Source organism: Paramacrobiotus metropolitanus, unplaced genomic scaffold, assembly GCF_019649055.1.
Source record: "Paramacrobiotus metropolitanus isolate TYO unplaced genomic scaffold, Prichtersi_v1.0 Parri_scaffold0000022, whole genome shotgun sequence".
Taxonomy (NCBI): Eukaryota; Metazoa; Tardigrada; class Eutardigrada; order Parachela; family Macrobiotidae; genus Paramacrobiotus; species Paramacrobiotus metropolitanus.
The window spans coordinates 1,295,620-1,320,675 of record NW_026570242.1 but is presented as its reverse complement, the minus strand read 5'-3'; the positions used below and the strand labels follow the sequence as shown (position 1 = coordinate 1,320,675).

At 44.6% G+C, this 25,056-nt stretch overlaps 3 protein-coding genes and 1 long non-coding RNA gene across 6 annotated transcripts; 2 read left to right on the top strand and 2 right to left on the bottom strand.

Moving 5' to 3' along the window:
* The first annotated feature begins 347 nt into the window (after positions 1–347).
* On the top strand, positions 348–2,799 carry LOC129586755 (testis-specific serine/threonine-protein kinase 1-like). 2 transcript variants are annotated; one of them, XM_055480139.1, is made up of 3 exons: positions 350–1,209; positions 1,269–1,352; positions 1,822–2,799. In XM_055480139.1, the coding sequence occupies exons 1-3, from the start codon at positions 799–801 to the stop codon at positions 2,659–2,661; spliced, it is 1,335 nt and encodes a 444-aa protein (XP_055336114.1). In that variant the 5' UTR covers positions 350–798; the 3' UTR covers positions 2,662–2,799. The 2 variants fall into 2 exon arrangements, with proteins under 2 accessions (XP_055336115.1, XP_055336114.1); XM_055480140.1 differs by lacking the exon at positions 1,269–1,352 and having other exon boundaries at positions 348–1,209.
* A 2,530-nt stretch (positions 2,800–5,329) lies between these two features.
* LOC129586734 (uncharacterized) lies at positions 5,330–9,072 on the bottom strand. The gene is made up of 3 exons (XR_008690193.1): positions 7,142–9,072; positions 6,940–7,079; positions 5,330–6,413 (listed from the first exon to the last, which is right to left on the bottom strand). It is a non-coding gene; the product is annotated as an uncharacterized LOC129586734 (long non-coding RNA).
* Positions 9,073–9,145: 73 nt separating this feature from the next.
* Positions 9,146–10,362, top strand: LOC129586733 (hepatoma-derived growth factor-related protein 2-like). Its single transcript, XM_055480102.1, has 3 exons — positions 9,146–9,388; positions 9,468–9,897; positions 9,954–10,362. Exons 1-3 carry the CDS (start codon positions 9,355–9,357, stop codon positions 10,141–10,143), a joined length of 654 nt encoding a protein of 217 aa, XP_055336077.1. The 5' UTR covers positions 9,146–9,354; the 3' UTR covers positions 10,144–10,362.
* LOC129586732 (centrosomal protein of 131 kDa-like) lies at positions 10,264–22,915 on the bottom strand. Of its 2 annotated transcripts, none has more exons than XM_055480099.1 (13): positions 22,482–22,915; positions 22,207–22,273; positions 21,985–22,104; positions 21,786–21,911; positions 20,306–20,412; positions 20,111–20,223; positions 16,867–17,068; positions 14,465–14,705; positions 13,318–13,392; positions 12,632–12,865; positions 12,356–12,442; positions 10,877–11,094; positions 10,264–10,776 (listed from the first exon to the last, which is right to left on the bottom strand). In XM_055480099.1, exons 1-13 carry the CDS (start codon positions 22,694–22,696, stop codon positions 10,566–10,568), a joined length of 2,016 nt encoding a protein of 671 aa, XP_055336074.1. In that variant the 5' UTR covers positions 22,697–22,915; the 3' UTR covers positions 10,264–10,565. The 2 variants fall into 2 exon arrangements, with proteins under 2 accessions (XP_055336074.1, XP_055336075.1); XM_055480100.1 differs by having other exon boundaries at positions 14,480–14,705; positions 22,482–22,914.
* Positions 22,916–25,056: the final 2,141 nt, after the last annotated feature.

Sequence of the window (25,056 nt, the reverse complement as noted above, 5' to 3'; positions counted from 1 at the left end):
AGGAGAGGCCGAACACCTGCAAGAGATGTTTAGTATTCATATAACTAATAAATAAATATCCATGGTTACAGTACAGTACTTACGTAATCTTTACTTATGAATGCTTAAGTATCTTAAGTACTCCTTACGTTTTCTTATACTTAAGAACCATTTGAAAAATTTTCTAAGCAGAACGTTTTAAAAAAATCAAAATTCAGGATGATTCCCTACGAAAAATATGAATTGTTTTAAGACCAAGCTCGACTTAATCAGACCACGCGTTGACGAATCCATAAAAAACAAAATTAATTACGTTTCGGACGGTAAGATTGTATGAATATAAAGATACATCAAATATTCAAACTTCCGATCATACAAAAACTATTTTTTAGGGAATCGACTGTAGACCACAAGAGCATCTGAGGCGAAGCCGAAGATGACTCTTGTAGTACATATGACAATACCAAAAATTTTGGTATTGTCATAGTTTCGAAAAATACCTAAGTACAGTACGCAAAACGTTTACGCTTTCAACTGAAACGATACTGCCAAATATGAATTCGCTTAGCAATACTGTATTTGAGAAAGCTCCCACAATGTTGGTATGTACGTATGTAAGCATGTAAATTTTGGGATATAACGTCTTTGTGGGTCTCATTAAACTGTTTTGCTTTATGACGTATTCTGGTGCGAAAGTCGGGAATTATTACAAAACTTTTGAAATATTTAATGATGTGATTGTAATAGTGTTATCTTGGTGTAAATCGACTACGCACACGGATTCCAGCTCATTAAACTTATACTCGAATATTTACTGGCATGGATAAAAATGGTGCAACAGCCATGGTGGACCCGGAACCCAAATCTCGCAGACGCCAAAGTAGTGCGGCGCAAGGCAAAAGAGAGCGCGCGCACAAAACTTCCGATTCACATCCTGCGGCGGCTTGGGATGGCACTAAAGCCGAAGATGTTGACCAGAAAATCAGAGAGACTACAGATACAGAAATCAAAAAGCAGCCCGATACAAAAGAAGAAGCGTCTTCCCCTGAGTCTACCATAATAATTGGCCCTTTTCAAGTTGACCCTACTCGTTTACTGGGTGAAGGTTCATATGCCTCTGTATGCGTTGCAAAACACCTGGAGGATGGGAAAACGTATGCATGCAAAATCATCAATGAGAAAAAAAATATGGGCAATTTCGTCGATCGTTTTTTGCCGCGTGAGTTGAAGGTACTCCTAAGTACGCCTATAATGTATAGCTAATCAATATTTGGACGGCTTCTTTTTAGTTAATCCGCAAATTCAACAGTGAGCGGGTGACATGTGTGCACGGAATATTTAAAACGCACAATTTATTCTACATAGTCATGGACGTACGTATTCGTTACGGTATAGTATTGGCGTTAGCTACTTATTTTCATACGCGCACCGTTATTATTGATAAAAAATTAGCATTTACCATACTTCGCTTTGCCCATTATTTTAATCAGTACCGCTTTAGGGATCAATATATTAATCACTTTACTGAATTGACAGCCTCTGTGGCGGGCGGCTACATGAACAACCACGGCTGACTCAAATGCAGTCTATGCATTTCCATTTAGTCTATGCAGCCTGTGCAGCTTATCAGGGATGCAATCTATGCAGTAAGACCAGCACTGCATCTTTGCAGTAAAAGTGATTAATATATTGATCCCTAAAGTGGTACTGATTAAAATAATGGACCAAGCGAAGTACGTATACAGGGGTGTTGTTGTGGTCTTGTATTCAGTGAGAATAATGTAAGATGCCGTTTACGTAAATGCCAAAAAAAACAACTACAAAATTACAAAACAATTTCAGCACTGCGAAAATGGTGACCTTTTGCGGTACCTCCAGCGTCGAGGACGCGCACTGGAAGAAGAGGAAACGCGCGAAAAGAGTCTGCAAATTCTTATGGGAATTCGATATCTCCATGAGGAACAACAAATTGCTCACCGTGATCTTAAGTGCGAAAACATTCTCATTGATTCGAGCTCGAAGCTGAAACTAGGTGACTTTGGTTTTGCCCGAAGTGTACTGCCCCTCGCAGATTCTAGCGAAATGGATCAGAATGAAATACGGGAAATACGTGAATTTATGCGCAGCGAAGTTGGCACCCTAAGCTGCCTTAAAGCGCCTACCCGCTCGCGACGGGCATCTGAGAAAGCTGCTCTTTCAAACGAAATTGCGAGACTTAACGATAAAGCTCCCGCTGTGTCCAGCTCCGGAACAACTAGCACCACGTCAACACAACGATCGCCAAAAGGAACCGCGGTGTCCGGGCAGCACCCGGTTGCGTCTAGTACGTTCTGCGGGTCTGTCGCTTACGCTGCGCCGGAGGTTTTGTCGCGCAAGAGTTACGATCCTAAAAAGTACGACATGTGGTCAACCGGGGTGATCATCTTTATCATGGCTTGCTTTTTCATGCCGTTTGATGATTCTGATCAAGCGAAGATGGTACGCAGGCAAATGGCAAAGAAATGGCGGTACCCGCAAGATGCACAAATATCCGAACCGCTAAAAGAATTCCTTGAAGGAATGATGGAACCGAACCCGAAAGATCGTCACTCCATCAGCGATGCGTTACGCCACAAATGGTTAAGACGGCAATATCGTGAAGTGTTACTGGAGGAACAAAAGAACGAGCAGTCCAGGGCATGATTTCAGTGTACTTGAGTCGACACGGTACGGAATTAATGCAGTTCTACAGTAGTGTCTGGCACTAAGTGCTATTTGCGCTCTGCTTGTGATATTTCTGTAACATTATGCATGCAGTCGAATAAAAGAATTAAATTTTCGGTCAGGGTCGAACCGTAGACCGTAGCCCAATAAGCAAGACCTATTCCGCCGCCATAATTTTGACGATCACATTTGTCGCTTTCCAACGAATAACCATGATGAACGCTATCGTGTGTTGCTCAGTTGCGCATGTCAGCCATAAACTGGTCGTAACGCCTTGAACATCTTTTCGCAGGCGTTGTAAATTACCCGGTGTCCATCATTTACAGCCCATTGCCATTTTTCAGGCCATCGTCTTAATTGTTACAGGCCGTCATTTTACTGGAAAACAAGAATAGTCAGTTACTGTTCTCTTGTATAACCAAAACAGCATTAGTAACCAAAGAAGTGATCATGACAGCCGTGAATTTCTCTGAAAAATTTACAAAATGCAGCGCAGGATCACTCTTATCGGTATCATAACTTCATTCAGCTACAGTATATATTTACAAATGGCAACTCCTGCATAAACAACATCTAATGTAAATGAAAAATCCCTTCGAGTTTACATGGGAAGGCACAGTTCCCAGAGCACTGGGCATTCCCACGTTAAATCTCAAGGTTTAGACGCTGAAAAAGAAAACATGAGGAGCGACTTTCGCTTCTTGCCGGTATCCTTCAACAAGTTAGCAGATGTGCTGCACCGTCTGCCGAAAGTTTCACAAGCAAGCGGAACAAAATGACAACGATTAACAGTACTGCCATGCCAATACAATCGTACCGACAAGATCGCCAGGAAGGAAATGACCGACATTCCAGTAACAACTTTGCACACCCAATCTTCCAAGCATCCGCCGGCAAAGGATGTTCAAAATGCGTAAGCTTTGCGATGAGCGATGACAAATCAGCCAGCGCATTGCTGGTGGCCGACAGATGTTCTGTACCATTGATGATTTGGTGAGGCAACATGGGTTCGACCCGGCATAACTGTTATTGATCGGTTCGCCAGGTGAAACACTTTGTCACGCGAGAAAACCGGGAATAGAAAGGATGCGCCAAGTCAAAACGCGGACTTACATCGAGCATCTGCGACTTACATCGAAGCGACCAAGTTCTAATTGGCTGGGCTTCGATGTAAGTCGCTTTTCGCTCGATGTCTGTCGGTGGGCGTCGACGAAACCCGTTACGAAGAGAGGCGTACCTTGTAACGGGTCTAAGCGACGCCCAGCTACTTACAAACTTCGCGTTTTTGCGATCTTGATTGGTGCGTCAGCATTATGAGTTAGATCGAGGCTGCCCACCGCCAATGGCAAAATTCGAAACCACGTGATTGTTTCCCATACTTTATCTTAGCATAAGCAATCATGGCAGTAGATTCTGAGTAAAACAACGGGTTCCTTCTTTTTCTAAGTTAATTTTTCAAACTTACTGGCCTAAATCATTACTGTGGAAAATAGAAAGTTTTTTTTTCTGTATCGGGTTTATGCAGCAGGGAAGCCTGCGTTCTGGGATTCCAGATTAGACTGCAAAATGTCAGCGTTTGACCACGTGCGCCCGTGTTTACTGATTACTTGTTGCCTGATCATATTGTCCAATTTGGTTTTGATATCCTATTGCAGCTGACCAGCGTATTACATAATTGATTCCGTAATGCGGCGCATGTCAGCGCTATCAGCCTTGCCAGTTCCACTGTGAAAATAGTGCTATTAATAAATGCGATATTATGGAATTGCTGACGCATTGTCACGCTTTCAGGTAACACGCTTCCGCAAGTTGGCACCATTCGCAAAAAACTCTCCGGAAGCTATTCCGGACATCTGGACGGAGCTGGAAACCACGTTCGACCTCCCGACAGATTAGACGTAGCGGTAGCGCGCCTACAATATCACCATCTTGCTTCTTCGACAAGAACAACATACGGCGCCGGTTGGTCACGATTCGAACAGTTCTGCAGTGACGCGCCTTGTTTCTCCCGGCAGCAGAAACAACCGTGCTACGGTTTGTAGGACACCTCTTTCTCTAGCAAATATCACCTGCTACAGTCAGAGTTTACTTTGCAGAAATCGGCAATGTGCACGCTGAGGCTAATCTCCGAATCCCACTGTGTCGCCGGCAGTGAACAGAAGAGCCATCGATGGCTGCAAGCCCATTCGCCCCACAGTGCCGGATTGCCGTCTCCGTATCACTCTGGACATCAAGCGGCAGCTGAAAGATAGCGTCAGATCGGCCGCAGTAACCGACTACAAAAAACGTCTCGTCTGGAGCACTTTCACAGTTCTGTATTTTGCTGCGCTTCGAGTAGGCGAGTTGGTTTCTCCCTCACCCAGTCAGTTTGACGAGCGGAGCACCTTGCTAATCAGCGATATCAGTATTATATAATATGCGCAGAGTTCAAACGCGGACTTACACCGTTTTTCACCCTTGACATACAGACATCGAACGCAAAACCGCGCCCGTTTACACGTTTTGCATGAATGTATGTACGGGCTAAACTCGACCGCATGCGCACAACAGTCATGACACAGAGACTGACATGATGGGTGCTGACATTATGCTTCCAGATTTTATCACCACAATTTTAAAGCATAAATAATGCCATATAACTTATTGAAGACCACCAAAACAAGGTGCGCTTAGGTATTGCTATGCAGTATTTTTTTAGCTAAAAGAAATGAAGACGGTTCAAAACACTTCTGGCGTTCTGGGTACCAGATCAGCGGGAACCCGCCAAACGGTACGAGTATACAGTTTTTTTTCAAAAATACAGACCGAAAATGAAAAATGAGGTTATGCGACCAACACAATTCATTCCAACTCATACTTTGCTAAACTAACATAATGTTAAAAATAATTGCTGACTTACGATGGAAGGCTGTCCAGCAGTATTAATCGTACTCGGGCATTAAATCAGATTAAGAATTCAGACACAGAACGGAGAGTGCTGTAAGCAGTAAGCAGCACCAACAGCTGGGTAGCCAGCGCGCAGGGTTCCGTGCGATACGGCGGCAGCTATACATGACAAGTATACCACAAATCGTTAGAGACAGCCACTCTGCTATGCTGTGAACCCAGCTTCTTCCACGCTTGGGAGGCCCCTAGATTGTCACAAAGCAGCAGTACTTGCATGCGGTGTAGCTTCTGAGTCCAGATATGCAGTGCAGATAGGATGGCCATCATTTACAGGTATTCGATGCTGGGCTTCCTTTCGATGACCCACGCAACGAGACTGAAACCGCTCACTGTCACAGGAACCACAGATACCGCCAAGGGCTGATGCGTCCGTAAATATTCGGATGCGACCATGTTGGCTGGAGGAACTTGCTCGTGCCGTTCCATAGAGGCAGAAACTTCTTCCACCACTGAAAATCAAAATGGCATCCAGCGTTTAGGTGTATCTGAGCAAGCGGCCGTTTGTCGCTACCACTGATGAGCCGGATCATTCTTCACAGGAACAGCCTTGCCGCCGGCACGCATCGGCATGCAAACTGCAACGTGCCGATTAGGCTTTACAGGTCATGGAGCGGGCACAGAGTCGACTCCCAGGTGGTCATGAGTGACATTATGTCGCTCAAACTGTCAGCTGGCAAGGAAAGAGTTTCGGAAACAAAATCGATGCGGATCCCGAGAAAAATGATGGCCGGCGCCGGTCCTTCTAGTTTGTTCGTATAGCGATACACCGAGGTCAGCGCATAAATCTGTGAATACTGTACTGCTACCCTGCACTTGTCCAGACTTTTGTACGGTTTGAGCCTACTGCACTGTAGTCGAGTGAGAGCTAAAGCCGCTCACGTTCAGTCAGCTGCCTGCTCTCTGCACGCAGTTGCAGGCCGTGTATGTGAATCGTGAATGGGCTCATACAACGTACGTGCGCCTGCACTGCAAAATAAATGGACAAGTGCAGGGTAGCAGTACAGTATACGAATTAAATCCGCGCACTCGCTCGCGTCTTGAGCGATGATGAAAGTCATCCAAGTATAAAAAAATGCAGCCTGGCCGGTTTCGCGCTTAAATATTCACAAAACTGCGTCAGAAAATTTGCAGAAAATATGCTGGGGCAGACCTGCACCCAAAAGGCAGTACTACGTCAAAGTAGTATTTTCAGCACATTTTGTATCCGAGCAAATGGTGCTGACTTTCTCTAACCGGCACTAGACGGAACGCTGACTGCACGTCCAGCTTGGCTATCACAGCACAGACTGGGAATTACAAGAGCAACCGTACAGCATCGTCGACGTTGTAGAATCGTAACGGGGGATCGTCTTTGGGAATGCGCATGTTCACGGAGTCTGCCGCCGGGCAGGAAAGGTCCATCATCATGCGATGACCGCCGCTCTTTTTCACGCGCATGTTAAGCGCAGTCACTGTAAAAGGAATGAACGGAGGCTTTGTAAAGGACCCTTTCGTGTGTCCCAGTTCCACTTACTGATCGATGGTGCTCTGTGCGATGCTCTTATGGATATCTATAGGTGAGCTATTGGGGGTAAAACGAGAACGTAATAAACCGCTGTATTTCAACTCGGCGCTGTTGGTAATACATGAAACTGATGAAACAAATTGCTGATCGCGATGATCAGCCAGCCGCCGCGCAAATTCATCTGCATTAAGCGGGGTTCTCCGGTTTGAATCGGCCGCTGTTGCTGGAAGTCCCCGCTTGACGGTGGACATAGTCGCCGTGAAAGTCGGAGCCACAGGAGCTGCAGACACGCTTGCGGTTTCCAGCGCATGGCGTTGAGCAGATGCCGCGGTTCAGCTTCCGTTACATTTCTCCGTCTGCGGCGGAGTTAATCCGAAAAAGCTCTTGATCGGGTCAGTTTGCTGCTATATGGCCAACCTGATGACACCGACTGCATTTGGCTGACTTGTACTTATTGCTGCTCGTTGGGACTGTGCTGGCAACGGTGACAACCGGGCTCACGATGGCATTCTGGAAGAAGTCGTCATGTTTTCTGGTCCAGTTTTTGGTGTCGTCGGGATTGTTCGTTGCGTAATTCTGACCATGGTATTCAAAGACGTGCCCAAGATTGTAACCGCGACTGGGATCGGCGGATAGACTCATCATGCCCAGGTATTTCAGCATTGGCCCCGTGAATTCCGGTGCGTGCATGAACACTCCCAAGGCGTGCGCCCAGGCGGCAAAAGTCGTGATTTGCTCTTTCTTTGCCGCGGCCGTGAAGGTGTATTTGCCGGTGCTTTCGTCAAGCACCATACGCGTGCCGGGAGCTAGCCGCTTGGATGGTGTTCTGTTTTGTGGCAGCCGGTCCGCCAGGTCGACGAACCGCTCGCGGTCCACTAGCTGATCCCGGATTTTCTTCGGAACTGCGGTTAGGTCTCTGCACTTGGACGGGATATTGTTGACTGGTCTCCGAGCCGCTCGGTCACCGGTCGGCGAGCTGGTAAAGGAGCCTCAAGTACACTGTCGGTATACTTACCTTGCACCGCAGTGACCCGGTTAGAGGACGGTGATAGAGAGCGCTGTGGCCTGGACCCGTCAACATCCAGCGCGTTGCGGCTGGAGCTTTCTTGTTGCACCTCCAGGTGCTTTATTCGCTGCTGCATGGCTGCAATCTGGGATGACAAAGTCGTGATCTGTGATGCTGAACTGATGGAGGACTCAGCGGGAACTACGATCGTAGACGCTATCCGTTTCGTGGCGGAAGTGGCGTCAGGATTGTCCGCTGATCGCTTCCTGCCGCTGCTGAGTTCGGCCGCTGCGCGTGTCCTCTGCCCGCCGTGGATGCCGCGGGAGCTTGTGGTGCCGCGCGAGCGAGTGATCTATTCCAGACATTGTCCACAGATTAACATTGTCCACAAGAACTGAACAAACGTAAAAATAAGAAATCGTGACGCTAGCGCACGAGCAGACGCGACAAGAACAGCTCGAAACAACGTGTGGAAAACGTAACAGCAACAAAGCAGCGGCCGCCGCTGAGCCATCAAAGCGTCCGAAAGGCATCCCGTCTGAATGGTGGGCCGGCAGGGAAAGCGAGCACCGCCGAAGTAACATTAACCTCATGTAACACGTTTAGTTGGTCGTTAAACTCATACTTCTTGTCATGAAAACTTCTTGGATCACGATCCGTATCGGCGAGTCAGCAAATTTTAAACATTGTAACGCGTTCACCGTTTCAGGGCTGAAATCTTGTCGGGGATGGGTTGAAGAGTGGGAAATGTGCACTGGCTAATGCCGAAAAATGAAGTTGTAATTCATCGAACTGCCATTCGCTTACTTTATCGTTAGTGCATGTGTGCATATACTAGTACTTCGATCAGATATTCCGTCAGTAGTTTATCACTGGCAAAACTGAAATTGGGAAAAAGCAACGGTGATGTCATCCTCTGCCGATACTTAATAGAATCCAGGCAAAACTGCATGTTGTTGTTGTTGCATAAGATAACAAGTATCAATGCAAAACATGACGTGGTAACAAGTGTTTTTATACGCAATATGCTAATTACACGCACTATTTACTCATTTGGGCCAATTGCAAATCTAACCGATTTGTAATGTAGTGTGCTTTCTTCCGTTTATGCTAATAATATTCCTATCATTTTCGTGTATTTCTAAAAATTCTTATTACGTACTTTCTGGAATTACTAGTGTGCGGAGCATTATTATTCTAGCATCGGTTTAGTTTCATGGCTGGATCTTCGTCAAGTGTAGGCTCAGAAGGTACCTCACTGGTTGCAGGCAGTTTAACACCAGTCTATAGGTAGTAGACTCAGTTTCTCATCTAATTCGAAATCTGTAGCTAGTGCAGCTAAAAGCACAAAAAGTGCCGGCAGCAGTCCCGGAGGTGACAAAAAGACAAGACCACAGGATTCTGCAGTCAAAAAAGAAGGCAAAGGTAACGCTAAAAAAGATGGTAAGGGTGACAACAAAAAAGGAGGTAAAAGTGACAACAAAAAAACTGATAAGAAAGGCAAATCCCCGAAATCCGGCAAATCTGACAAATCTCCTAAATCAAATGAATCCACCACTCAACCCCCACCGGCAGAGGACAAAGAAAAAGAGAAACCGAAAAAAAAACCGGAACCACCGAAACCTGAGCCATCCAAGCTTGCCAAAGCTCCAAAGATTTACGCAAGCGCGTATAGCGACGCAGTCTGGATAATGCTGAAGGACTACGCTAAAGATGTACTGCGTAACTCGCCCACGGACGTCCTCGCGTTTTCTGCTGAGTAATAAGTCGGTACAAATGCCTCTTAATTTTGCGCTAATTATTCGTATTTTACAGCTACTTCGCCAAAAAGGTGGACCAAAGGAGGAATTTGGAGAGAGAGTTTCGCAGCCAAATGTGTGCCAAAAGAAAAGCTGGCAAAGGCACGACACCCGCTGCATCACCTGCGCCGTCGACAGCAGCTAGTTCAGTTGGCGAACAATCAGAAAAGTCTCGAGCCAGTTTTGCCAGCCAACAATCTCACTGAACGCTCAATTGTCATATTTTTTTTTAAATCACTGCACGTACTCGTACTTACCTACCTGTTGTATTTTTTAAGAGTTTGTTGTTTTAAGAGTTTAAGCGTTTTAAGAGCTTTGTTCTTTGTTTTATGACTTTTGCTTTCAACTAGGTAACGTGCCTTGCAGGTTACAAAATTTCGCTTTCTACGTAGTAGAGCACTGCGAACAAAAAGATAGAAACCGAACCATGGGGAAAAGCTTTTAGAACACATTAGACAATTTGGGCAAAATGCGGCAGTAGCAATACCAATGACTGTAGCAATAGCCGTCCCGTGGTCCGTCTACGAGACGGCTATGGCTATAGCCATTTGTATTGCTACTGCCGCACTTTGCCCAAATTGTCTATTCAATTGACAACAAACAACTGGAGTCTAGAGCCGTCGATCATTTAGGATTTCCCATTTCCCTGCTTTTGGGCTTGCTGGATATGTCTGTTCGACCCCGAGCGTGATGCGGCAGATATGGAACGAATTTGGGCAGGCTGCAGCTTGTTGCGGTTGTGGGAAACAGCTGTTTGTGCGTTTTGCTCATGTACCGCTAACAGTTGCTGCCGAAGCATATCAATCTTGGCGTCTTTTTTGCTTAACATCGGCCTCACTCTGTAACAAAACACAGCCACCTGATATTCGATGCTTAACTGTTTTTTTACTTACAAGATAAAGTCGAGCCAGCAACAGTAACATCTAACAGGAGTAATACTTTTCGCTTATAGCATCGAGTGCAGAATCGTTTTCCCGTTTCATGATGGCAATTCGCTTCTGTAGACTATCTGTTTCCGTTTTTCGTATGTCATGGCTCTCCGCCAGTTCTTTGGTCAACCGTTGCACTTGAATGTCCATATTCTGCAGACGCTCGCTATATGTCTTCACTGTGTCTTCCAGTAAAGTTGTGCGCTCTTGCTTCATCGCTTCAAGTGACTACGTAGGTACACAATCGCAGATTTTTGACATACCGAAACATCGATGCAAGAGTAGAGTACGTAATATTTCTCCAAATACTGTAATCATCGAATTTACACCTGCCCTCATAAGAAGACGCCCTCCGTAATAAACCCCCCTTGCATGGCTGTTTGGAAAAGAACCTCCCCGCGAAATTACTGCCACCGCTGGCGTTAATAAATGTTAAGCGTCACAAAATGTTTGGCATACTGCAAATTCTTTTATTATAATTTTATGACTTAATGGGGAAACCGTAAACAGCCATTCGTTGGGAAACAGCTGTAGGTAGAAACCGTCACTAGAAAGAACATTTTTAAGGTGAGGTTGTGAACACTGAAACTGTAAATATCGGTGACTACTGCATTCAGTTTCAGTAGAACAGACTGCGCAGTTGTTTGAAATAGAAGTATAACAACTCACTCCAAAAAACATTGTACTGTTTGAAAAATAACACCATCCCCCGAAATAGCGTCCCCCTCCCGAAATAAGCCCTCCTCCTCCGGTACGTTTGAGCATTGCACCCCAGGGGTGCGAATTCGATATTTAGGTACATACGAATATACGATGACAGGAGTTCTGGTACCATTGCAAATAAACAGTAGCAGGACTGTTTTTTATTTTATTTTTTTTAGAAAATAATATTAATATCTTTATTTGCAACTTGTACAAGCCAATGCCATTTACATTTAAACTTTAAAAAACTTTAAGTAGCACACTGAAAGGGCTGGGCTAGGCTCACACAGACACTCGCAAAAAATCTGCCGATTGAGGGAATCGAACCCACAACCTCCATACTCTAAGGCCGGGAGAGGCACCACTAGGCTATCGGCAAAGCATACGAATCTAATGAAATATTCTATCGAACGATCCTATAGAGAGCGGATGCCGCTCTGACAACACTTTAAATTTAAACTTTAAGTACTGTAGCACTGTTTATTTGCAAGGCACACTACAGTGACTACACACAGTCTGTGGTAAGGCACACTACTAAAACAATGTCATGTGTCTGTAATCAGTTTTAGCGTACCTAGAAAATGTGGTGCATTCAACAGCACTGCATGAAAATTAAGTGTCGTAATAATTGCAAGGGCAAGAGGACTTAAAAACGCCATTCAATAATTCACCTGGGGATAAGTAACTATCACCACAAGCACAAACTACGCAGTTTTTTACAAGTTTTTTTGTGGTTAACTAATATTACCGTACATCGTTTTGTACGTTGCGAGATCCCTACAAATACCTGCTGGCATGCTCGCAACTCGCATTCCAATTTTGTTTGCATGTCCTGGTGACTTTTAGTAAGATTGTCACGAAATCTTAACTGCTCCTACAAACAAACAGTTTTTTTAGCGGTTAGGCTAATGCAGCGAAAGCCGCGCTCGTTTAAAAAGAAAACGAACGTTGAAACGCTCGCAAGGTAGTAAATTAAAGTATTCGTTGTAGATATAGTTCCACAAATTTTTTTAGTGTTTTGGGTTTGTTTTGGTTTCTTAATTGTGGACAACGTCCACTCAACTGTTGCGTTGTTAGCGACCACTTTCCATCGGTCAGCTGTTTCCTGAAGCTCAGTAACTTCGCTCTGGTGCTCTTCGTGTAACCGGACCATCTTGGCTTTAATGCGAACGTCCATATCCAGCTGCAATCTGCTGATCTCGCTCGCTAATATGCCCATGGCTTCTGCTATTTCAGCATCGCGGGAAATCCTGGTTGCAAGCTTCATCTCGTCAAATTTTTTCGCTAGCACAAGATCCTGTAGTGGTACCCTTTTGCTCATTTTACTATTTCAGTTACACATACTCGTACATGTTAAGCTAATGAACAGGTAAATGCAAAGCGATTCTCGTAACGACATACGACTGCAACAAGAACAAATTCGCTTCCCTTCCTTCTATGTAACAAAATAAATTTTCGCACGAATGCTTTAACAGAGCATAACCTGCGCACTATGGAGTGTTGATAAGAACCCGAATGCAAATCTCCGGCTTTTTAGAATGCAATCGTGTTCTAATAAGCCGGAAACTGGCCAATCCTAGCCATTCATACATAGGCCCTGATTTCAATCCGTACGTACGAGCAGCACTGTAACTGTATTTCGGGTCCGTATCTTTAGTGCTCAGATTACGCTTTAATATACGCTCTGCACAAGTAAGACAAGTGTTGATCACAAGCAGGCACAATCTCACAGTCCTTTCGAAAGCTTACTTGAGACTTAAAGTGGTCCTTTTTCCATAGTTCGAAGCTTTGATTAACCTCTGCTAGGCGGCGTTCAATTTCCACCTAGACGAGCATATGCCAAGCTATGAATTTCACGCCCTCTAACTCTGGTGATTTGTTGAACCTTTATCACGGGAGAAACACGTACAACATATACTTGTGAGATATTATAACATTACACTGTTACCGCATACTTAAGTTCAAAGAAGAGCGCCTGTTACCGACAGTAACTGGTAAGTCTAAAAGTAGCACGCACCTAGCGGCAAATTAATTAAATACCGTAAAGCCCATATTAAAAAATGCCAAAAAGCTGGTTTGAAAAATTGAAGCCCCACCCTAAATACAAGCCCATGCCCGTAATTGGAGCCCACCCCGTGGGTCATTTGAAATCTTTGTAACCCTGGGCTTCCAATTCGATAATTACGGTATATGCAGCTGCACTACCTTGGGAGCAACATTTTGGAGTGTATACCTCCTTATACAGCTGTTTGCCAACGAACACCGCATTATATTGATGTCCGTTAACTGTTTCTCAATAAATTACAACAACTTTTGCGGCTGAATTTTGCGGTATACCTATCATTTTGCGGCGCTCGACATTTATTAACGGCCCCCTGGGGTGTAATTTCGGGGGGTGGTCTTATTTTTCAAACAGGGTCGGGAAGGGGGGCTTATTACGGGTAGTGTTGGGTCGGCCCGGCCCGGCCAGGCCCGGCGCGGCCCGGCCCGAGCAAGAGGGCCGGGCCGTCGTCTACACGGCCCGGGCCGCGGCCCGGGCCATGGCCCTTCTCCCTGGGCCGAGGGCCGCGGCCCTCCCAAAAGGGCCGGGCCGACCTCGGCCCGGGCCGCGGCCCTGGGCCGGGCCGGCCCATCACTAATTACGGGGGCGGGGCTCTTATTGCGGGGAAAATCCGATAATTCCGGTACGTACAGTAAGAGCGACGCCTGCGTCCGCGCCGGCTGAAAGCAGTCCTATAGTTCTCATAAAAATACGGAATGGAAGAGCGAGCGGGAACGTTTTTACTGTGTTGACGATCGTATGCTTTGTAATCTGTTGTATTTATGTTTTGCGGTGTTTGGTATCTGTCGTAATTAATTATCAACATAGTTCTAAGTATTTACTACTGATTAGTACCGAATACGAAGGTACCTGATGCCGTTGCTCTGATTCTGTCAGATCGGCTTTGGCCTTTTCATTACATTGCGCCAGCTCCTTTTGTTTTTCCTTTCCAAATTCATAGCGCAAACGGACAAAATCGTCGGCTTGTGTTTGCAGGCGTTCTTCGTAAATTTGTTTGTTAACGCACATTTCCTCATCTCTTTTAGCTAGTTCCAGATGCAGTCGCTGCTCAATCTCGGCAGCTTTTTGATTGCATCTGTCAAAAGTTCTTCACATGACACTTTTTATGGACTCTGAAGTTAATTGGTTTTGGGGTCGCCAGTTATGTGAAGTAATAATAGTAAAGTACAAGAAACAGCCTCGGCTTCGCCTCCGCGTTTCTTGTGATCCGCGGCCACTTTATTTGATTTCGATTGAATATTTACTTATTAATACAACATCAATATTTCGTGGTAATATGATCGGTACATCGCAATAGCGCAAACACACCGGTTTTATGTAATAATTACGATTCTCTCAGACCAGTATTGAATCTCTCCTCTAGATCCATGATTCTCTGAACCCCAACCTGATGCTTCACAGTAAGGGCAGCTCGGTCACCCGCTCACCTTGCGGGCTGCGTACACGGGACATTACCGGTATCTCGGTCACCCGCTCACCTAATGAGCTCTGTCCACTAGAAAGAAGTGATAGCTCGGTAACTAGCCCACCTAGTGGGCTCTGTGCTCAGAACAGTAGCGGTAGCTTGATCACTCGTTCACCTAACGGACTCTCTGTACTGGACAGTAGTGGTAGCGTGGTCACTCGTTACACTGGACAGTAGTGGTAGCTCGGTCACTAGTTCACCTAACGGGTTCCGTACACTGGAAAGCAGCGCTAGCATGGTCTTTGAAAGCTAGCGTTAGTGTTAGTTTAGAAGAAACAGATGCGGTCTCACCTCCGCGTTTCTTGTAATCCAGGGCCTGAATCAATGAATTGCTCGGTTACACATTCACGTAGCGTTTTGAGCACTAGATAGTGGTGGTAGCTCGGTCACTCACTATATCAATTAGCGGTTTTGCTCACTGGACAGTAGTGATGCTCGGTAATTCACTCACTCCTTTAGCGATTTTGCTCACTGGACAGCAGTGGTAGCTCGGTAATTCACTCACTCGATTAGCGATTTTGCTCACTGGACAGCAGTGGTAGGCTGGTAGCTCGGTAGGTAATTCACTCACTCAGTTAGCGATATTGCTCACTAGACGGCAGTGGTAGCTCGGTAACTCACTCACTCAATTAGCGATTTCGCTCGCTGGTCAGTGAAGGTATCTCGGCCACTCACTCACCTTAAAATAATAAATCCGGCTATTTGCTTTTAGCAGTTGTTTAGAAGAGTGGTCCTGCCAAAATCAAACAGCCCGATGTCCGTATGGTTAAGACCAACCATTATATTACAAATGTGCCGACAAAAAAATCGATAAGCTGACTTATGATTATTTAATTTTATGGTTGGTGTTGTACGAAAACGAGGTCATTTTATTCCGTTTAACTTGCGTTTTGCGTACTTAAAAATTTGTTGCGTTTTGTATCCAGGCAAAATTTTTCAAAGTTTCAAGGTCACCTTGAAACTGGGTTGGATCGTTTGCGGCATCATGCCGCCACGATTCTGATCGGACGTATTCAAAAACAAAGGTCATGTGACGCAGTTCTGGACCACGGCCGATCTAACTGTGGTATCAGATTTTTTTAAAAGTTTTTGGTTAGCGAGATCTCCAGACTGTGGGGAGGCCGCGCGTAATATTGATCTTTTTCTTACTAAGTACGTATGATAGTCGACGTCGTTAACCTTACACCGGTACGAGCATTGTGATTAAAATTTGTGCGGGCTTACCAGGTAATTGTAACTTAAAACCAAACCAACATTTATAACGGTAAGATTGTGTGAACTATAAATGTGTTTCATACAAAGTTCTGTACTGACACGATATTAAGGGTCAGCAAAATCCCCTGGACCGTCCGCACTAGGCGTCGGCTTCAATGATGTCAAAGGAACCGACAACTAGCGCGGGCGGTCCAGGGATTTTGCTGACCCTTAAGACAGTGTCAGTACAGTACTACGACAGAATCAGACATATAAGGGCTGACAGTTGCTTAGGCAAGCGCTCCCTGTACTTGGTGCCGCCACCCGGCTGGTGTTTACGTTTTGGCTAAACTGGTGCTTATGTACCGCGCCAGATTTAACCAGATGTGTTACCGCAACGTCATACTCCAGCCGGGTGACGTTAGCAAGCACAGGTATTCCTTGCCCAAGCAGTTGCCTGCCCCTTTTATTAAAATACTGCAAAGGCATTATTATAGTACGACTAGTTCTTTTATAATCTGAAGTGTGATTATTATGATATTCAGAATCGGATGACGCTGCATATTTTTGCGCTTACAGGTCGTCGGCTAATTGGCGTTCCTGCTTCCGAATGTCGTCAGCACGTTGAGCAAATTTGTGTTCCAGATGACTGAGTTTCTCTTGAATAGCTAAGTTCGCCGTTTCTTCAGACTTACGGCGATGATGATCGTAAGCTTCCTGTACTTGTCGCATTTCATCCTTGTGCAAAGATAATATACGCTCTATTTCTGGTTCCACACCTTGGGTTTGCAAACAAAGGAAAATAAATTGGAGCAAACAAATTTGTTCAAAGGTGCAGGCTTTCACAATTAACACTGCAAAATTACGGTACTTCAACGTACTACAATATGTATACGCTTTTCTTCGGTGGAAAGGTTTAAGGATTAGTTTTGCGACCAAAAAAGTAGCGTAAACCTTCCTGCCAGTGCCGGACTGAACAAAACCTTTTGCTGGCGGTACCTTTGATGTAAAACCTTTCTGTGGGACTGGTGGCGGCTACTACTGATCAGCTAACGACACCACGATAGACACTATGGCTATTGTCAGCCTTCATGCGAAGGCGTTTAAGCTAACCGTACCGTAGATAGATTAGTGAATATTGATGATTAGCCTACAGAGAAGCTTTTGAAAAAAACTTCAAAAAAAGCCGACGACTGTACCACCAACCGATTAAGGGGAGGGCTATGAGATGAAAGTGGGTCTGGGAAAACATGAATAAGTTTAAAACAACTGAAAGAACACTGTTGCCATTGTTCTGACTGCATGCGCAAAAGGTTTCGCCACACAATGGTGTGCTGCGATCTTGTCTGCGCTCTGTCTAGACAGAGCTATTCAAGAAACAAAGAAAAAACTTTGGAATCAAAAGTTGAATGAGAAAGTATTTACGAATGAGATGCAATACACATCATTGGATGTGTTTTAGCCTGGAAAGCTTATATTCTCCAACATGTTAATAAAAAATGTTGTTAGTTTACAAAAAAATTGAGAAAAACACTTTTTGAAAAGTGTTTTTTTGAAATATTCAAACATGCTTTGTTGGACTACAGCGGAGTGTCGGTATATAAGCTTTCTAGAAAATAACACATTATCTGATGCCCATTTGGAAAGTGTAGCAAGTTTTACAATGAAGTTATCGATTTTAAAGCCCTTTAACTAGTTTTGGAAAACGTCAGCTGAATGGAGGCTTGTTGACTGACCGGCAGCAATGTGTGCCAGAGCCGGCTACCCATGCCCGCGCTTTCAGAAAGAGATCAGACAGGACATAGCTTGAGAGGGAAGAATGTGTTTGCTCCGGCCAGAGGACAGCATCAGGTGTTCTGTCTGAGATCTTCTGGGACATATCTGCCATGTGGCTGGCCATGGCTAGCCGATAACATCACTGCATTTATTACGCCGCTGCTGACCCGGTCATGTTTTTTTACTAATAACTTATGATCACAGTTTACGATATCGTATTGGTACACACTCTCTGGAAGCCCGAAAAATTCCCTACAAGCTGATGTTAAAATTTGAAACTTATTAAACGAAAAGTCATCTCATAGTGGTCCCCTTAAGGGTCAACCGCAAATCTGACGGTTAATTGTTCATTGACATTAGGCCAAAAGCCAAGTTAGATGTGTTACTTTGTTGTTGTAGCAATTTTACAAGCATAATTATGTAGCACTTCGATGTTTGCCGCTTGTTGTTTAAACCGTCGGTCACCGCCAGCAAATGCTCTGATGCACGATAGCGAGTTCTATCAGGTGCACGTATGCGGGGTGGCTGTAGCCTGTAGATATTCGGATGCGGATTTTCTTGCTGAATACTGATACCATTCTGAAATCTTTCCTGTGGGGGCGCGCGTGAAAACTGAATGGTTTCACTGAAAGTTCGATATTGAAGCGTGTAAACAACCATCGGGTGAATGTTTTAATGGTTACCTATTTTTCGCAGAGTAACAGTCGGCTGGAAGATGCGGTGCTGAAAATTAATGATAGTTTAAATTTTTTTACTGTTGGATCTTCTGTCTTACGTGACGGCAGGGTACGCAATACGCGTCATCCAGCAGCCTGTTAATCTGCGATTAACAGGTAGCCATTACAACACCCACCTGATGGTAGTTTACACGTTCCAATATGTTGATATTGGATTTGGTCAAGCCGCGTTTCATGACAGTCTTATTTTTTTGAAACCGTTAATCGCGTTTTTCATTTAAGCGGTTTCTTTGATCGTAAACCATTGCAGTAACCCGCTCACGTTTCTGCCGGCTCCATACGCTGCCTTGCTACGAAACTAGGGAAGTGTACTGCTTTACGCTGGCATCATGAGACCGAAGCGAAGCGTGAAACTGCTCTGTTGCAGACTGCCATCGTGCTGTGCAGGGAACCAACAAAAGGCCCAAACGACAAGTGCTTACCCTTCCTCGAGAATTGTTTCCTTTCCTGTCGAAATTCATGCTGCAGCCAACCTGATTGAATTTTCACAATTTCTTTTGGCTAAATTAATGCGAAAAGTTAGGTTAGAGCTCGCTTAAATAAGCCTTGGATTTACAAATCCTTTCGCTTGATGCACTGAAAGCTTACTAATTTGAGTTTTTTCGGATTTTAACAAATGCAATAGTATGCCTTCGCACTTCGGACAAAGGACGCATTACCAAACGCTCCAGCTCGCGATTACAGGATCCGAAATGTACTGTACAGTCTACATGTACGTCAGAAGCTGATGACAATCATATTCGCTAAATATGCAGTTGCAGTGCTTCAAAAAACATCGAAGTACTTAGCTCAGTGAATTTTCACTTATTCGCTCCGCCTGCGCATCCTGCTTCTTTGTTAACGGGTCATGCATTAAATTGTACAAAGGGGTACTAATCACCTTAAAGGTCATAAGTTAAAATGCATGTATGCCGTACTTTGGCGTATTAAATTTTAAGGAAAATTTTTAGTGGCCTAAATTCAAGACTACAGCACGTTTTTGCTAATGCACTCAACAGCACGATTTTTAATCGCGTTTACTACAAACAGCAAAATTAATAAGACAAAAGCCCGCATACCGCAAAATACTGATTGCCGCGTGAAGCGCTCCTCTTTTTTGTTTTGGGCGCTTGCAATTTGTACCTACAAAATGTTTGCGAATGCGGTTGCTCATAAATAGGCATATGAACAGATGCTGCTACTATGCAGAAACCGCATATGTACTCGCTTTCCAGAACATACCTTTGCTTCACTTCGATTGATTACCTTATTACTCTTGCTGTTTTGCTTAAGCAAACCCTGCTATCAGTACTGAAGCTGCTTGCTTACTTCTCAGAGTGCTTTCTTTGATCTGGTTGGCACGTTGCTGTATCCATTTTTTCTGCCGCTCTTTTTCTGATATCTCCCACTGAGATCTCGCCCGCTTCAGATCGTCCCGGTGTCTACACGAGAGTTGAATACAGTTACGGATACTTCTTTCCGAATTCGTTATCGGGGAGCTTACTCGGCATCACCCTGAAATACCTCATTTCTTGTTCCTCCGCTCGTCTCTCGTACTTTATTTGGATCTGCTTAATATCTGCGCTGATGGTTTCACAGCGCTCACAAAGAACTTTCTTTTCCTCGTTGCACTAGCAAACAGAAGAATAATACAAAGATTACTCTGTACATTACAAAGATCGGGACTTAACAGCTACAAATCAAAGTAATTTTTATGCGTGATAGCGCGTGGAAATATTGTAGGCTTGTAGCCCTTGGCGTTCTCTTCAAAGTTCCAAACTCTGCTTTCATGTGAAAAGACGCGGATAATTTTGTAGTGGGCTGGGAACTTGGAGGTATCGCTTTTCACTGTTAAAGTATAGTATGCCTAAGCACGGGAATACTAAGCGCACGCGTGTGCTAACATCTATCGGCCAAACGGAACACCGGAAGCTAGCCGCCTGCTTATGGAAAGCGCGTGGAGGGATACGGCAAGAAACAGGCGAGCACGAGTGTAACCGTCCAAAACTACCGGTCGTCTGAGACGACCGCCGGTCGTTTCAGCCTCGAAACCGTCCGAAACGACCGGGGGCCGCTAAAACGACCGCCGTAAATTTTGCCCTACCAAATTTTTTCGATCTTTCAGTCGCAAACAAAACGAATGAATGCAATTTCGTGTCCGGTCGTTTCTGCCGGAGTGCAATTTCGTATTCGGTCGCTTCGGCGACAGAATACGAAATTGCACTCCGGCATAAGCGATAGAATACGAAATTTCACTCCGGCACAAACGACCGGACACGAAATTGCATTCATTCGTTTTGTTTGCGACTGAAAGATCGAAAAAAACTGGTAGGACAAAATTTACGGCGGTCGTTTTGGCGGCCCCCGGTCGTTTCGGACGGTTTGGAGGCTGAAACGACGACCGGTCGTTTGGGACGGTTACACACGAGCAACGGAATGATGTACGAGTACGTCAAAGTATGTATTATCATAGAAATCCAGCGCGGCCTCCATTTAATGAACAGCTCCACCGAGGGCAACTAAATCAGTTTTTCACTATTCTTATACCTCCCGAGGCTGTTTTGTGCTGATTGAGTGTAGGGCGTTATGACGTCAAATGGTTTTCGTGCAGGAATATCAGCATAATACAGTTATCAAGAGCCTTGTAATACTATGATGTATCTATCAAATTACGAAATTGATAAATATTGCTACGAGTGAGAAACGACGCTACAGGTAGTCAGGTACAGGTTGTACGGTGAGAGCAGTCTTTTTACAATATTATAATAAATATGCTCTCGTACGGTCTGTGCTCAATGTAGGCATGTACAGATACAGTACTGCTCAGTGCTCATTAATAGAGAATTTGGGCAAAATGCGGCAGTAGCAATACCAATGACTGTAGCAATAGCCGTCCCGTGGTCCGTCTACGAGACGGCTATGGCTATAGCCATTTGTATTGCTACTGCCGCACCTTGCCCAAATTGTCTAATGATTAATGAACGAACTTTACAGTCTTTGTTACCTGATCTAACACGAGCTGCAGCGATTTCAGTTTACCGTTGGACATATCCCGTTGTTGTTTTAAGCGCTTCTGGTATAGCTCCTGTGCTTCGTGTAAAGCCAAAGCAGACTTTTCGGCTTCTTTGTTCTATCAAAAGTACTAGCGCATCAAACCCTTCGAATGATTATCAAAAACGAACAGGACGCTAAAGCAAGCAGACCAACTGCAAACGCAGCCTGAGTATTAACGCTTCCTGATCGTCTAAGAATTCCATGGTTTCTTGATGGAACTTTCCATCGGACTCTGTTACAATTTCCATCCCGTGCTGGACGAAATTGCACTATCAGAACATTAAGAATTTTTAGTCTGCATGCGTATTGACTCTGGATCATTGCATGGTGCGTGCACAATCCAAACGAAACTTTTCTCATGTGTAACCCACTTTTACTGAGTCCCCTGTGCCAACTTCGGTATTCTGACCTTCTTGATCCAAATACTGCAGAAACGACCTACATATTAGAAAACAGCGCCGTCGATTGCTAGATGAAGCCAACTCATACTATCAGAATAATTAAAAATTTAAAACGAAATTTGCGTTGCGGAATTTCCTTTGTTTCGTAATTTCTAATAGGTTCGGTACTCGTAATCGTAAGGTCTAGATAGAAATTGTCGACAGTGTTTCAATTTGAGGCTTTTGAGCCATAGCTAACAACTTGCCGCAGCTTGTCCTGTGCATAATTGGCATAATGATCGTCCGTGTTTCGGTGACTTTGTATTCGACTACAGTACGTTACAGTTGAACCAGAGGGCGAAGTGGGTGATAGCAAGACTGCATCTGGCACCTCATCCAAAGATGGATCATTTGGAGCGACGGCCAGCCGGGAATCACCGTTGTCAGACAGGGCCTTGTTTGGTAAGTTATATCCATCCATGACCTTGTTTATCGAGTCCGCCTAATTTTCTAATTGTAAAATGAATGAATTACTGTTAAGTCTGCTAGCAATGACGCAATTAAATGGACTCCAGAAAAGTGAAACGTGGTCCTTTCAGAACATCTGGGCATCACGTGATAATCTGGGCAGTAAATAGCTTTATAGGAGTTCGCCCTTTTGCCAAGCGGCAAGCATTATGTACCTAATTTTATGTTTTAAACGTCTGCAGTTAGTTATGTATTTTAGACATAACGAGCTTACTGACTAGTAAAACGTTACGCGGTACCACCGGCTGCCGTATGAATTGCAGCGTACCCGCACATCTGGCATTTCGTTCTCATACCCGGGGAGCAAGAGTGTTGTGCCCAGGTGGCGCTCCAATTAGTCGAAAATGTGCAATCTCATATTGCAAAATGCAAAGTGCAAACTGGCCACGTTTTGGGTACAGGGAACACACTCGCACAGTCTGACATCGATTCGCCGTTTATCGCGGGGCTTAACTCTTAAGTACACCTTTTGAGTGGATGTCTGGGCATGGACCGTAGATTGTCACCGTATAACTTCGTAAAAGATATAGTATTTAATTTAAACAGTAAATCTTTGTTAGAACAGTGATAATAGAAAACCCCTGCGATCTAGTGCCAGTCAGAAAACTTTAACCGCCCCTTCTTGAGGCTACTTACAATTCAGCTCCCGAACTCGATTCAGCAGTTTCTGGTGTTATTTCTCCTGGTTCTTGCCTCCAGTACAATAATGTCAGGGCGAGGCACAAAGTCTGTCCAAAAGAAGCGACAAAGTAAATCGCGGCGTTCAGGATTGGTGATGCCTGTTAGCCGCTTCGTTCGAGCCTTGAAGAAGGGTAACTATTCCAAGCGACTGAGTGTGGCTTCTGGGGTGTATCTGGCAGCAGTAGTGGAATACCTTGTGGCTGAGGTGCTGGAACTGGCTGGTAAGGCTTCCAGCGACAACAACAAAAAGCGTATTAGTCCACGTCATATTCAGCTGGCACTCCGAAATGACAACGAGCTGAGCCGTTTCTGCGAAGGTGTGGTCATTGCACAAGGAGGTGTGATTCCAAATCTTCATCCAGTTTTGTTGAAGAAAGTTAAGGACTGGAGGGCTGCTGATACGGCTGTCAAGTCTGCTGCGACGGAGCCCATGAAAGAAAGCAACGGTGTCAGCAAGGCTTCGAAGAGGTCCAGAAAAGCAGCTGCTGCAGCGGAGTGACTGTAGTGAAAGACTGAAAGTCCCACAACACCCTGCTTGCTTAACGTAAGATGAGCAATCGTCCCCTATTTAGCAGTTCATATTGTTTTGTCGGTTCACCATCAGGTTTTCAGTTTAATTAGGATTCTTTTTCTTGGTAACCTTTCTTAATCCATAGTTATTAATTTTTGAAAAGGTAACAACATCATATCAACAATGATTATTGATTGTGAGCCTGTCTGTTCCTGAGGAGGTGTTTATCTTGATTATCAACTTTCCCTTCTTAAACATTTGGTGCACTTCTTGTTCATGCTTTGTTTTGCTAGACAGCTAAAGTAAAGATAAATCATGATTGATGAAATTCACTTCAGAGTTCGGATACAACTGATACAAGCATGGAATACCTACGTACCCATAATGCAATCAAAGTGTACAGATACGTAAATTAAAAATGTGGTAAGCACACCCAAAGGGAACAATTTTGAACTGAACTCAAGGTCGAACCTACCCAGAAAACAGCCTCGGCCTGCATTTAAATCAAAAGCCGTCACATACATACTCCCAAAATATCCTAAACCAGTTCCAATGGTCGCACAGGGCCTAGACTCCAACTCTGACTCTGACTCTGATTCTGACCACTCAAACTCTGACTCTGACTACTCAAAGTCTGACTCTGACCGCTCAAAGTCTGACTCTGACTCTGAAGGTTTCTTAGGTTCTTAATAGGTTTCTTAGGTTTCTAAGGTTTCTTAGGTTTCTAAGGTTTCTTAGGTTTCTTAGGTTTCTTAGGTTTCTTAGGTTTCTTAGGTTTCTTAGGTTTCTTAGGTTTCTTAGGTTTCTTAGGTTTCTTAGGTTTCTTAGGTTATTCTTAGGTTAGGTTATTCAGTCAGAGTCAGAGTCAGAGTTTGGACAGTCAGAGTCAGACTTTGAGTAGTCAGAGTCAGAGTTTGAGCGGTCAGAGTCTGAGTCAGAGTCAGAGCTTGAGCGCGGGCCGTCGCACAGGTATGGGTGACGTTGTGTGCCGTAAGTGTTACTTTCGTCGGGTGTCCAAATGCAGGGATGCGTTTGACTTTGCTCCTAATCCCAGTTTTCAGCATTTACATAGTATGATTGCATTCGCTGTCACTTCCTTCATCGGACTGCCCAAATTCAGT

Excerpts from the sequence above, each read along its gene's own strand:
- LOC129586732 (XM_055480099.1), bottom strand. The coding sequence starts at position 22,696 with ATGGATGGATATAACTTACCAAACAAGGCCCTGTCTGACAACGGTGAT. Across the intron at positions 17,069-20,110 it reads CAAAGAAAGCACTCTGAGAA|GTGTGGAACCAGAAATAGAG; the intron begins GTAAGCAAGCAG and ends TGCAAACCCAAG. Across the intron at positions 14,706-16,866 it reads CGCCAATTAGCCGACGACCT|ATGCAATCAAAAAGCTGCCG; the intron begins GTAAGCGCAAAA and ends AACTTTTGACAG.
- LOC129586733 (XM_055480102.1), top strand. The coding sequence starts at position 9,355 with ATGGCTGGATCTTCGTCAAGTGTAGGCTCAGAAG. Across the intron at positions 9,389-9,467 it reads GTCAAGTGTAGGCTCAGAAG|CTAGTGCAGCTAAAAGCACA; the intron begins GTACCTCACTGG and ends CGAAATCTGTAG. Across the intron at positions 9,898-9,953 it reads GTCCTCGCGTTTTCTGCTGA|CTACTTCGCCAAAAAGGTGG; the intron begins GTAATAAGTCGG and ends CGTATTTTACAG.
- LOC129586755 (XM_055480139.1), top strand. The coding sequence starts at position 799 with ATGGATAAAAATGGTGCAACAGCCATGGTGGACCCGGAACCCAAATCT. Across the intron at positions 1,210-1,268 it reads TTTTGCCGCGTGAGTTGAAG|TTAATCCGCAAATTCAACAG; the intron begins GTACTCCTAAGT and ends GCTTCTTTTTAG. Across the intron at positions 1,353-1,821 it reads TATTCTACATAGTCATGGAC|CACTGCGAAAATGGTGACCT; the intron begins GTACGTATTCGT and ends AAACAATTTCAG.